Here is a 14,210-nt window from a genome sequence, read left to right on the forward strand (position 1 = left end):
GGAGGGGTGTAGGGCTGGAGGGAGTTACAGAGATAGGGAGGGGTGTAGGGGGTTACAGAGATAGGGAGGGGTGTCGGGGCTGGAGGAGGTTACAGAGATAGGGAGGGGTGTAGGGGCTGGAGGGGGTTACAGAGATAGACAGGGGTGTCGGGGCTGGAGGAGGTTACAGAAATAGGGAGGGGTGTAGGGGCTGGAGGAGGTTACAGAGATAGGGAGGGGTGTAGGGGCTGGAGGAGGTTACAGAGATAGGGAGGGGTGTAGGGGCTGGAGGGGGTTACAGAGATAGGGAGGGGTGTAGGGCTGGAGGAGGTTACAGAGATAGGGAGGGGTGTCGGGCTGGAGGAGGTTACAGAGATAGGGAGGGGTGTAGGGACTGGAGGAGGTTACAGAGATAGGGCGGGGTGTAGGGGCTGGAGGAGGTTACAGAGATAGGGAGGGGTGAGGGGCTGGAGGAGGTTACAGAGATAGGGAGGGGTGTCTGGGCTGGAGGAGGTTACAGAGATAGGGAGGGGTGTAGGGCTGGAGGAGGTTACAGAGATAGGGAGGGATGTAGGGGCTGGAGGAGGTTACAGAGATAGGGAGGGGTGTAGGGCTGGAGGAGGTTACAGAGATAGGGAGGGGGTGTAGGGCTGGAGGAATCAAGGGATATGGAGATGTAGCACAGAGTGACAAGCTACGTGCTATTGAAGAGCTCCTGTAAAAGCCAGACACAGTCCAGACCTGGAGCTCGCCAATCTCCCTCAGCTGCGTTTTGTACAATATCCAGCGATACCGCAAATCCTCCAGCTCCTTCTCATCAGTTACACCGGCAGACTCAGCCCCGAGGAGCTCTTCAAAAAGCTTCTGGCCTTGAGGCACACGAGAACGCAGCACCTGGAAACAATGCCAATCACATGAGAAAACTTCAAAACCTCCACCGCTTTGTGCACAGAACTCGAGTAATCGGCTTATTGAACAGACGGGCAAATGAATCCTGCGATACCTGGGATACATGGGATTCTCCAGAAACGAGCTGGCAGCCCTCTTCTCCCTCAGTACCAGCCCTCGGATGGTGTTGGAGGAATCCTGGCGGCAACAGCAGCAGCCGACACGGGCCATTGGAGCTTTGCCAGCTTGAGCCCACCGCTTCAGTGGGCAAACCACGTCGACACAAACTGTTAGCTCCAAGTGGCAAGGACATTCTTTACACGGTATCCCCGACACACTGACTCCACACCCCGCGACACAGGACCCCCCGCGACACAGGGCCCCCCGCGACACAGGGCCCCCCGCGACACACTGACTCCACACCCCTCGACACACGGCCCCCCGCGACACAGGGCCCCCCGCGACACACGGCCCCCCGCGACACAGGGCCCCCCGCGACACACTGACTCCACACCCCGCGACACACGGCCCCCCGCGACACAGGGCCCCCCGCGACACACGGCCCCCCGCGACACACTGACTCCACATCCCGCGACACACGGCCCCCCGCGACACACTGACTCCACACCCCGCGACACAGGACCCCCCGCGACACAGGGCCCCCCGCGACACAGGGCCCCCCGCGACACACTGACTCCACACCCCGCGACACACGGCCCCCCGCGACACAGGGCCCCCCGCGACACACTGACTCCACACCCCGCGACACAGGGCCACCCGCGACACACGGCTCCCCGCGACACACTGACTCCACACCCCGCGACACACGGCCCCCCGCGACACACGGCTCCCCGCGACACACTGACTCCACACCCCGCGACACAGGGCCACCCGCGACACACGGCCCCCCGCGACACAGGGCCACCCGCGACACAGGGCCCCCCGCGACACACTGACTCCACACCCCGCGACACAGGGCCACCCGCGACACACTGACTCCACACCCCGCGACACACGGCCCCCCGCGACACACTGACTCCACACCCCGCGACACAGGGCCCCCCGCGACACACGGCCCCCCGCGACACAGGGCCCCCCACGACACACTGACTCCACACCCCGCGACACAGGGCCCCCCGCGACACACGGCCCCCCGCGACACACGGCCCCCCGCGACACACTGACTCCACACCCCGCGACACATGGCCCCCCGCGACACACTGACTCCACACCCCGCGACACACGGCTCCCCGCGACACACTGACTCCACACCCCGCGACACAGGGCCACCCGCGACACACGGCCCCCCGCGACACAGGGCCACCCGCGACACAGGGCCCCCCGCGACACACTGACTCCACACCCCGCGACACAGGGCCACCCGCGACACACTGACTCCACACCCCGCGACACACGGCCCCCCGCGACACACTGACTCCACACCCCGCGACACAGGGCCCCCCGCGACACACGGCCCCCCGCGACACAGGGCCCCCCACGACACACTGACTCCACACCCCGCGACACAGGGCCCCCCGCGACACACGGCCCCCCGCGACACACGGCCCCCCGCGACACACTGACTCCACACCCCGCGACACATGGCCCCCCGCGACACACTGACTCCACACCCCGCGACACACGGCCCCCCGCGACACACTGACTCCACACCCCGCGACACACGGCCCCCCGCGACACACTGACTCCACACCCCGCGACACATGGCCCCCCGCGACACACTGACTCCACACCCCGCGACACACGGCCCCCCGCGACACACTGACTCCACACCCCGCGACACAGGGCCCCCCGCGACACAGGGCCCCCCGCGACACACTGACTCCACACCCCGCGACACACGGCCCCCCGCGACACAGGGCCCCCCGCGACACACTGACTCCACACCCCGCGACACACGGCCCCCCGCGACACACTGACTCCACACCCCGCGACACACTGACTCCACACCCCGCGACACACGGTCCCCCGCGACACACTGACTCCACACCCCGCGACACACGGTCCCCCGCGACACACTGACTCCACACCCCGCGACACACGGTCCCCCGCGACACACTGACTCCACACCCCGCGACACACGGCCCCCCACGAGACACGGCCCCCCGCGACACAGGGCCCCCCGCGACACACTGACTCCACACCCCGCGACACACGGCCCCCCACGACACACTGACTCCACACCCCGCGACACACGGCCCCCCGCGACACACTGACTCCACACCCCGCGACACACGGCCCCCCGCGACACACTGACTCCACACCCCGCGACACACGGCCCCCCGCGACACAGGGCCCCCCGCGACACACTGACTCCACACCCCGCGACACACTGACTCCACACCCCGCGACACACGGCCCCCCGCGACACACGGCCCCCCGCGACACACTGACTCCACACCCCGCGACACAGGGCCCCCCGCGACACACTGACTCCACACCCCGCGACACACGGCCCCCCGCGACACAGGGCCCCCCACGACACACTGACTCCACACCCCGCGACACAGGGCCCCCCGCGACACACGGTCCCCCGCGACACACTGACTCCACACCCCGCGACACACGGCCCCCCGCGACACACGGCCCCCCACCCCGCGACACACTGACTCCACACCCTGCGACACACGGCCCCCCGCGACACAGGGCCCCCCGCGACACACTGACTCCACACCCCGCAACACACGGCCCCCCGCGACACACTGACTCCACACCCCGCGACACACGGCCCCCCGCGACACACTGACTCCACACCCCGCGACACATGGCCCCCCGCGACACACGGCCCCCCGCGACACATGGCCCCCCGCGACACATGGCCCCCCGCGACACACTGACTCCACACCCCGCGACACACGGCCCCCCGCGACACACGGCCCCCCGCGACACACTGACTCCACACCCCGCGACACATGGCCCCCCGCGACACACTGACTCCACACCCCGCGACACATGGCCCCCCGCGACACACTGACTCCACACCCCGCGACACACTGACTCCACACCCCGCGACACACTGACTCCACACCCCGCGACACACTGACTCCACACCCCGCGACACACTGACTCCACACCCCGCGACACACGGCCCCCCGCGACACACTGACTCCACACCCCGCGACACAGGGCCCCCCGCGACACACTAACTCCACACCCCGCGACACACGGCCCCCCGCGACACACGGCCCCCCGCGACACACTGACTCCACACCCCGCGACACATGGCCCCCCGCGACACACTGACTCCACACCCCGCGACACACGGCCCCCCGCGACACACTGACTCCACATCCCGCGACACACTGACTCCACACCCCGCGACACACGGCCCCCCGCGACACACGGCCCCCCGCGACACACTGTCTCCACACCCCGCGACACAGGGTCCCACGCAACACACTGACTCCACACCCCGCGACACAGGGCCCCCCGCGACACACTGACTCCACACCCCGCGACACACTGACTCCACACCCCGCGACACAGGGCCCCCCGCGACACACTGACTCCACACCCCGCGACACATGGCCCCCCGCGACACACTGACTCCACACCCCGCGACACATGGCCTCCCGCAACACAGGGCCCCCCGCGACACACCGCCCCCCCGCGACACACGGTATCCCAACTCTCCCAACTGCACTCATCAACCCCCAAGTGTCCAGCCTTTGGCCCTCCATTCACCAGAATATTTCTGCAGCTACCGATCTGCTCAATCACACCCTCACCACCACCTTTTATGCCCTACACCGTTAAAACCATTACTCTCTCTCACCCTGGCCGTTGCCCCAGTAGAGCCGTGATCTTCACTCGCTTAAGTCCAAGAGACGCAGGCTTGAACCGATATGACGGGACATTCACCGGCAGATCTGGTTGGACCATGTAAAGCATTCTCGGGTCCTGCTCTTGTCTGCCAAAATCTCTCACTATTCCAGAATCACGTGGAATGCAAAGAGAAACCTCACGTTCTATTCTCTACTGATAACCGCCTTAGAACGTTTTACTATGTTAAAGGAGCTATACAAATACAAGTTGTTGTTCAATTTGACCCAGGCCTGTCCAGTTTCTCAACATAGCTCAGCTGCCTTATCGCATCATCCTGACACACTGTCACTGAGACCTCCTTTAATGCTGGTGTTTTGTCCCGAATCAAATCTCCCCTGGAGCTTATCCAACGATGATGTTGCCCCACCCTCTGGGCTCTTCACTTGTGATAGCGGCGTATGGAAGGCAAGAGCTAATAATTCTGGAAAATAATTGGTAGGCCTGACAGCTTCAGGTTGGCAAACAGCAACTAGTGGGATGCCGCAGTGATCAGTGTTGGGGCCTCAACTATTTATAATCTATATTAATGACTTGGATAAAAGGACCGAGTGTAACGTAGCTAAATTTGATGATGATACAAAGTTGTGAGGAGAACCCAAAGAACATGCAAAGAGATATAGACTGGCTCAATGAGCGGCCAAACATTTGTCAGATGGGATATAATGTGGGAAAGTGAGAGATTATCCATTTTGGTAGAAAAAATAAAAAAGCAAATTATAATTTAAATGGAGAAAAATTGCAAAGTGCTGCAGTACAGAGGGACCTGGGGGTCCTTGTGCATAAAACACAAAAAGTTAATATTTAGGTACAGCAAATAGGGCCCAAGTTTCCACACGATAAAAAACCGGCGCCCCTCCGAGCTGCGCCTAAAAAAACCCTCCGTATTCTCCGGCTCCCTGCAGGTCCTCTGGCCCTCGGCGCGGCGCAGCAGGAGCTGTAGGGGGCGGAGCTAGGACCCTTCGCCGAAAACAGTGCCGGGACCTCTGCACATGCGCACTACAGTCAGCACGCATGTGCAGCAGCTCCAGGCGCCCGAAACTGTGTGGGAGGGGCCGAAGCACGCAGCCCCTAGCCCTGGCCCAATGGCCTCACTGGGGCTGCGTGAATAAGGCTCCTCCCACGGCCAGCTCCTGCTTCCTCCCGACTCCCGCTCCTGCTCCCCCACCCCCCGCCACCGGACCGGACCCGACCCGACCCGTCTGCGTCTGCCGCTCCCACCCGACTCTATTCCCGCCCCCGGACTGGATCCGACCTGACCACCCCCTCCCCGACCTCTCCACCACCCCCTCCCCGACCTGACCTCCCTCCCTTCCCCCCCCCCCCCCCGCCCGCCTGGACCCGACTCGACCCGTCCGTGTCTGCCGCTCCCGCTCCCACCCGACTCGACCCGACTCTACTCCCGCCCCCGCCCTGGATCCGACCTGACCTCCCCCACCTTTCCCCCCCCTCCCCCCCCCCTCCCCTCCCCGACCTGACCTCCCTCCCTCCCCCCCCCCCCCCCGCCTGGACCCGACTCGACCCGTCCGTGTCTGCCGCTCCCGCTCCCACCCGACTCGACCCGACTCTACTCCCGCCCCCGCCCTGACCTCCCCCACCTTTCCCCCCCTCCCCTCCCCAACCTGACCTCCCTCCCTCCTCCCTCTCCCCCCCCCCCCCCCCCTCCCCTCCGACCCGAACCGAACCTCTCTCCCCGACCCGACCCAGTGCCACCTACCTCTGGTGCTGGGGACGGGCCCTGCCCGAAATCTCGGGCCCGGCCCGTTCAGCCTTCGGTCCTGACGGCAAACCGCTTCCTAAAGGCCTGCCTGAAGAACTTTCACACAGGTAGGAAGATGGTTTATTTAATCTTTTCTTTGCTTATAAATGTTTGTTCAGGTTGGATTTATTTGTATAATATTTGTAGAAGTATAAATAAGGATTTATTGTAGAATTTAATGAGTTCCCCCCCCCCCCACCTCGTTCTGGACGCCTAATTTGTAACCTGCGCCTGATTTTTTAATGTGTAGAACAGGTTTTTTCAGTTCTACAAAAATCTTCACTTGCTCCATTCTAACTTAGTTTGGAGTACGTTTTCACTGTGGAAACTTTGAAATCAGGCGTCAGTGGCCGGACACGCCCCCTTTTGAAGAAAAAATTCCGTTCCAAAGTAGAACTGTTCTACCTGACTAGAACTGCAGAAAAAAAAACGTGGAGAATTGCGATTTCTAAGATAGTCCGTTCTCCACCAGTTGCTCCTAAAAATCAGGCGCAAATCATGTGGAAACTTGGGCCCGTAATCAGGAAGGCAAATGGAATGTTGGCCTTTATTGCAAGGGAGATAGAGTATAAAAGCAGAGAAGTCCTGCTACAACTGTACAGGGTATTGGTGAGGCCACACCTGGAGTACTGCGTACAGTTTTGGTCTCCGTATTTAAGGAAGGATATACTTGCATTGGAGGCTGTTCAGAGAAGGTTCACTAGGTTGATTCCGGAGATGAAGTTGACTTATGAATTAAGGTAGAGTAGGTTAGGCCTATAATTATTGGAGTTCAGCAGAATGAGAGGTGATCTTATTGAAACATATAAGATTATAAGGGGGCTCAACAAGGTGGATGCAGAGAGAATGTTTCATAGAAAATAGGTGCAGGAGTAGGCCATTCGGCCCTTTGAGCCTGCTCCGCCATTCAATATCATAGCTGATCATTCCCTCAGTACCCCTTTCCTGCTTTCTCTCCATACCCCTTGATCCCTTTAGCCGTTAGGGCCATATCTAACTCCCTCTTGAATATATCCAATGAACTGGCATCAACAACTCTCTGCGGCAGGGAATTCCACAGGTTAACAACTCTCTGAGTGAAGAAGTTTCTCCTCATCTCAGTCCTAAATGGCTTACCCCTTATCCTAAGACTATGTCCCCTGGTTCTGGACCTCCCCAACATCGGGAACATTCTTCCTGCATCTAACCTGTCCAGTCCCGTCAGAATGTGATATGTTTCTATGAGATCCCCTCTCATCCTTCTAAACTCCAGTGAATACAGGCCCAGTTGATCCAGTCTCTCCTCATATGTCAGTCCTGCCATCCCTGGAATCAGTCTGGTGAACCTTCGCTGCACTCCCTCAAGAGCAAGAACGTCCTTCCTCAGATTAGGAGACCAAAACTGAACACAATATTCCAGATGGGACCTCACTAAGGCCCTGTGCAACTGTAGTAAGACCTCGCCTCGTGGGGGAATCTAGAACTAGGGGACATAGTTTCAGAATAATGGGTCACCAATTTAAGACTGAGACGAGGAGGAATTTCTTCTCTCAGGGGGTTGTAAATCTGTGGAATTCTCTACCCCAGAGAGCTGTGGAGGCTGGGTCATTGAATATATTTAAGGCGGAGATAGACAAATTTTTGAACGATAAGGGAATAAGGGGTTATGGAGAGTGGGCAGGGAAGTGGAGCTGAGTCCATGATCAGATCAGCCATGATCTTATTGAATGGCGGAGCAGGCTCGAGGGGCCAAATGGCCTACTCCTGCTCCTATTTTTTATGTTCGAATATTGAGGGAGCGTCGCCCTGTTGGAGGGGCAGTACTGAGGGAGTGCTGCACTGTTGGAGGGGCAGTACTGAGGGAGTGCCGCACTGTCGGAGGGGCAGTACTGAGGGAGCGCTGCACTGTCGGCGGGGCAGTACTGAGGGAGTGCCGCACTGTCGGAGGAGCAGTACTGAGGGAGCGCCGCACTGTCTGAGGGGCAGTACTGAGGGAGCGCCGTACTGTCGGAGGGGCAGTACTGAGGGAGTGCCGCACTGTCGGAGGGGCAGTACTGAGGGAGTGCCGCCCTGTCGGAGGGGCAGTACTGAGGGGGAGTGCCGCACTGTCGGAGGGGCAGTACTGAGGGAGTGCCGCACTGTCGGAGGGGCAGTACTGAGGGAGTGCCACACTGTCGGAGGGGCAGTACTGAGGGGGAGTGCCACACTGTCGGAGGGGCAGTACTGAGGGGGAGTGCCGCACTGTCGGAGGGGCAGTACTGAGGGGGAGTGCCGCACTGTCGGAGGGGCAGTACTGAGGGAGTGCCGCACTGTCGGAGGGGCAGTACTGAGGGAGTGCCACACTGTCGGAGGGGCAGTACTGAGGGGGAGTGCCGCACTGTCGGAGGGGCAGTACTGAGGGGGAGTGCCGCACTGTCGGAGGGGCAGTACTGAGGGGGAGTGCTGCACTGTCGGAGGGGCAGTACTGAGGGAGCTCCGCACTGCCAGACTTTAATACTGTTCTTTGGTAACACACAATCTTGCGTTGCTCCTGAGCACGGTTTGGTGATGTATTATTGCATTGCTCCTTGACAGCACAGTGGGGACTGCGGTTTCGCAATACACAGTCGCTCATGGTATAGTCCAGGTTAACAAGTTTCCCTGAAATTCCCTTACCTTCAGGCTTCGTTTTCTGATTTCTCTCTCTCTGCTGCTCCTGGGACTTCTAGCAATTAAAATATTGGTCAGTTTGCAATCTTCAGCTTTTAGCCACTCTTGAAACTTCTTCATGCACACCTTGAGATCAGTCGGGGCTCGATCATACACCTGTCAGACAGTAAACTGGAAATGAGAATCGTGCAGTGCTGACATCGTTTCCCAAGAGCAGAATGAGTGAGATTACACAAGAGAAGCAGACCCTGCAGAAACACCACGTGTGCAGGCACAGGCTGTCGATCGCAATGTGCAGCCTCTGTGCCACTGCTCACTAAGTCAGATTGTTTGCTGTTGTACAGGAACAAGGGTGTTCACCATGTGACAACAGAGCATTCGACTTCCAAAGTGGAGCGGAATCTCTCGCTCCTTTCTTCACCATCTTTGTTACTCTTCTCTCGCTCTCCCTCATTCGAAGGTGCGCATACTGCCTGCGGCATTTCCTACTTTACAACACTTCAAAAAGTACGGCACTGGCTGGAAAGCGCTTCGGGATGTCCTGAAGTCATGAAAGGCGCTATATAAATGCTTTCTTTATCTTTCACCTTCCCCCGGCAAATCTCTCACCGTCCGTCACCTTAACCAGAAGGCAACATGGAGAGAGTGGAGCAGCAACCCTCTCTCCGTACGTCTACTCCCCACACAGCCATCTCCTCGTACACCCCGGCACACTGCCCCGCCCACTGCCCTGTCCCCGCCCCGCCCACTGCCCTGTCCCTGCCCCGCCCACTGCCCCGCCCCCTGCCCCGTCCCCGCCCCCTGCACTCTGCCCCGCCCACTGCCCCGTCCCCGCCCCCTGCACAGCCCACTGCCCTGTCCCCGCCCACTGCCCCGCCCACTGCCCTGTCCCCGCCCCCTGCACTCTGCCCCGCCCACTGCCCTGTCCACTGCACACTGCCCCGCCCACTGCCTCTGCCCCGCCCACTGCCCTGTCCCCGCCCCCTGCACTCTGCCCCGCCCACTGCCCTGTCCACTGCACACTGCCCCGCCCACTGCCCTGTCCCCGCCCACTGCCCTGTCCCCGCCCCCTGCACAGCCCACTGCCCTGTCCCCGCACTCTGCCCTGCCTACTGCCCTGTCCACTGCACACTGCCCCGCCCACTGCCCTGTCCCCGCCCACTGCCCTGTCCCCGCCACTCTGCCCCGCCCACTGCACACTGTCCCGCCCACTGCCCTGTCCCTGCACAGTGCCCTGCCTACTGCCCTGTCCACTGCACACTGCCCTGTCCACTGCACACTGCCCCGCCCCGCCCACTGCCCTGTCCCTGCACTCTGCCCCGCCCCCGCCACTCTGCCCCGCCCCCGCACTCTGCCCCGCCCCCGCACTCTGCCCCGCCCCCGCACTCTGCCCCGCCCCCGCACTCTGCCCCGCCCCCGCACTCTGCCCCGCCCCCGCACTCTGCCCCGCCCCCGCACTCTGCCCCGCCCCCGCACTCTGCCCCGCCCCCGCACTCTGCCCCGCCCCCGCACTCTGCCCCGCCCCCGCACTCTGCCCCGCCCCCGCACTCTGCCCCGCCCCCGCACTCTGCCCCGCCCCCGCACTCTGCCCCGCCCCCGCACTCTGCCCCGCCCCCGCACTCTGCCCCGCCCCCGCACTCTGCCCCGCCCCCGCACTCTGCCCCGCCCCCGCACTCTGCCCCGCCCCCGCACTCTGCCCCGCCCCCGCACTCTGCCCCGCCCCCGCACTCTGCCCCGCCCCCTGCCACATCCCTGCACACTGCCCCGCCCCCTGCCCTGGAGTGCATAAGGGATGGTTTTTTAAACCAATATGTCGAGGAACCAACTAGGGGGGAGGCCATCTTAGACTGGGTGTTATGTAATGAGAGAGGATTAATTAGCAATCTCGTTGTGCGAGGCTCGTTGGGGAAGAGTGACCATTATATGGTGGCATTCTGCATTAGAATGGAGAATGAAACAGTTAATTCAGAGACCATGGTCCAGAACTTAAAGAAGGGTAACTTTGAAGGTATGAGGCGTGAATTAGCTGGGATGGATTGGCGAATGATACTTAAGAGGTTGACTGTGGATGGGCAATGGCAGACATTTAGAGACCGCATGGATGAACTACAACAATTGTACATCCCTGTCTGGGGTAAAAATAAAAAAGGGAAGGTGGCTCAACCGTGACTATCAAGGGAAATCAGGGATAGTATTAAAGCCAAGGAAGTGGTATACAAATTGGCCAGAAATAGCAGCGAACCTGGGGACTGGGAGAAATTTAGAACTCAGCAGAGGAGGACAAAGCGTTTGATTAGGGCAGGGAAAATGGAGTACGAGAAGAAGCTTGCAGGGAACATTAAGACGGATTGCAAAAGTTTCTATAGATATGTAAAGAGAAAAAGGTTAGTAAAGACAAACGTAGGTCCCCTGCAGTCAGAATCAGGGGAAGTCATAACGAGGAACAAAGAAATGGCAGACCAATTGAACAAGTACTTTGGTTCGGTATTCACGAAGGAGGACACAAACAACCTTCCGGTTATAAAAGGGGTCGGGGGGTCTAGTAAGGAGGAGGAACTGAGGGAAATCCTTATTAGCCGGGAAATTGTGTTGGGGAAATTGATGGGATTGAAGGCCGATAAATCCCCAGGGCCTGATGGACTGCATCCCAGAGTACTTAAGGAGGTGGCCTTGGAAATAGTGGATGCATTGAGAGTCATTTTCCAACATTCGATTGACTCTGGATCAGTTCCTATCGAGTGGAGGGTAGCTAATGTAACCCCACTTTTTAAAAAAGGAGGGAGAGAGAAAACAGGGAATTATAGACCGGTCAGCCTGACATCGGTAGTGGGTAAAATGATGGAATCAATTATTAAGGATGTCATAGCAGTGCATTTGGAAAGAGGTGACATGATAGGTCCAAGTCAGCATGGATTTGTGAAAGGGAAATCATGCTTGACAAATCTTCTGGAATTTTTTGAGGATGTTTCCAGTGGAGTGGACAAGGGAGAACCAGTTGATGTGGTATATTTGGACTTTCAGAAAGCGTTCGACAAGGTCCCACACAAGAGATTGATGTGCAAAGTTAAAGCACATGGGATTGGGGGTAGTGTGCTGACATGGATTGAGAACTGGTTGTCAGACAGGAAGCAAAGAGTAGGAGTAAATGGGTACTTTTCAGAATGGCAGGCAGTGACTAGTGGGGTACCGCAAGGTTCTGTGCTGGGGCCCCAGCTGTTTACATTATACAGTAATGATTTAGATGAGGGGATTAAATGTAGTATCTCCAAATTTGCGGATGACACTAAGTTGGGTGGCAGTGTGAGCTGCGAGGAGGATGCTGTGAGGCTGCAGAGCGACTTGGATAGGTTAGGTGAGTGGGCAAATGCATGGCAGATGAAGTATAATGTGGATAAATGTGAGGTTATCCACTTTGGTGGTAAAAACAGAGAGACAGACTATTATCTGAATGGTGACAGATTAGGAAAAGGGAAGGTGCAACGAGACCTGGGTGTCATGGTACATCAGTCATTGAAGGTTGGCATGCAGGTGCAGCAGGCGGTTAAGAAAGCAAATGGCATGTTGGCCTTCATAGCGAGGGGATTTGAGTACAGGGGCAGGGAGGTGTTGCTACAGTTGTACAGGGCATTGGTGAGGCCACACCTGGAGTATTGTGTACAGTTTTGGTCTCCTAACCTGAGGAAGGACATTCTTGCTATTGAGGGAGTACAGCGAAGGTTCACCAGACTGATTCCCGGGATGGCAGGACTGACCGATCAAAAAAGACTGGATCAACTGGGCTTGTATTCACTGGAGTTCAGAAGAATGAGAGGGGACCTCATAGAAACATTTAAAATTCTGACGGGGTTGGACAGGTTAGATGCAGGAAGAATGTTCCCAATGTTGGGGAAGTCCAGAACCAGGGGTCACAGTCTAAGGATAAGGGGTAAGCCATTTAGGACCGAGATGCAGAGGAACTTCTTCACCCAGAGAGTGGTGAACCTGTGGAATTCTCTACCGCAGGAAGTTGTTGAGGCCAATTCACTAAATATATTCAAAAAGGAGTTAGATGTAGTCCTTACTACTCGGGGATCAAGGGGTATGGCGAGAAAGCAGGAATGGGGTACTGAAGTTGAATGTTCAGCCATGAACTCACTGAATGGCGGTGCAGGCTAGAAGGGCCGAATGGCCTACTCCTGCACCTATTTTCTATGTTTCTGCCCCAGCACACTGCCCCGCCCCCTGCCCCGCCCCAGCACACTGCCCTGCCCCTGCACACTGCCCCGCCCCCTGCCACGCCCCAGCACACTGCCCCGCCCCCTGCCCTAACACACTGCCCCGCCCCCTGCACCGTCCCTGCACACTGCCCCGCCCCCGCCCTGTCCCTGCACCTGCCCCATGCCCCGTCCCAGCACACTGCCCCGCCCCCTGCACACTGCCCCGCCCCCGCCCTGTCCCTGCACCTGCTCGCCCCATGCCCCGTCCCAGCACACTGCCCATCCCCTGCACACTGCCCCGCCCACGCACATTGCCCTGCCCCTGCCCTCAGTGACTCCCCACACTGTAAAACCCCCGTACATTGAGTGACCCCCCACACTGTAAAACTCCCGTACATTGAGTGACCCCCCACACTGTAAAATTCCTGTACATTCAGTGACTCCCCACATTGTAAAACCCCCGTACATTCAGTGACCCCCCACACTGTAAAACTCCCGTACATTGAGTGACCCCCCACACTGTAAAACTCCTGTACATTCAGTGACCCCCCACACTGTAAAACTCCTGTACATTCAGTGACCCCCCACACTGTAAAACTCCTGTACATTCAGTGACCGCCCACACTGTAAAACTCCCGTACATTGAGTGACCCCCCACACTGTAAAACTCCCGTACATTCAGTGACTCCCCACACTGTAAAACTCCCGTACATTGAGTGACCCCCCACACTGTAAAACTCCCGTACATTCAGTGACTCCCCAAATTGTAAAACTCCCGTACATTCAGTGACTCCCCACACTGTAAAACTCCCGTACATTCAGTGACCCCCCACATTGTAAAACCCCCGTACATTCAGTGACCCCCCACATTGTAAAACTCCCGTACATTCAGTGACTGACTCCCCAGACTGTAAAACTCC

The 14,210-nt window shown here is 59.0% G+C and overlaps 1 protein-coding gene across 3 annotated transcripts in view; it reads right to left on the reverse strand.

Moving 5' to 3' along the window:
* Window positions 1–14,210, reverse strand: part of syne3 (spectrin repeat containing, nuclear envelope family member 3) — a 125,249-nt gene that overhangs the window by 32,447 nt on the left and 78,592 nt on the right. For all 3 annotated transcript variants that reach the window (XM_070871359.1, XM_070871358.1, XM_070871357.1), the window contains exons 15-16: window positions 9,101–9,250; window positions 721–873 (exon numbers count right to left, since the gene is read on the reverse strand). In XM_070871359.1, coding sequence (XP_070727460.1) covers window positions 721–873; window positions 9,101–9,250 — 303 coding nt within the window. The remainder of the gene's footprint in view (window positions 1–720; window positions 874–9,100; window positions 9,251–14,210) is intronic.

The sequence above is a fragment of the Pristiophorus japonicus genome, unplaced genomic scaffold (assembly GCF_044704955.1).
Source record: "Pristiophorus japonicus isolate sPriJap1 unplaced genomic scaffold, sPriJap1.hap1 HAP1_SCAFFOLD_246, whole genome shotgun sequence".
In the NCBI taxonomy this organism is placed as follows: domain Eukaryota; kingdom Metazoa; phylum Chordata; class Chondrichthyes; family Pristiophoridae; genus Pristiophorus; species Pristiophorus japonicus.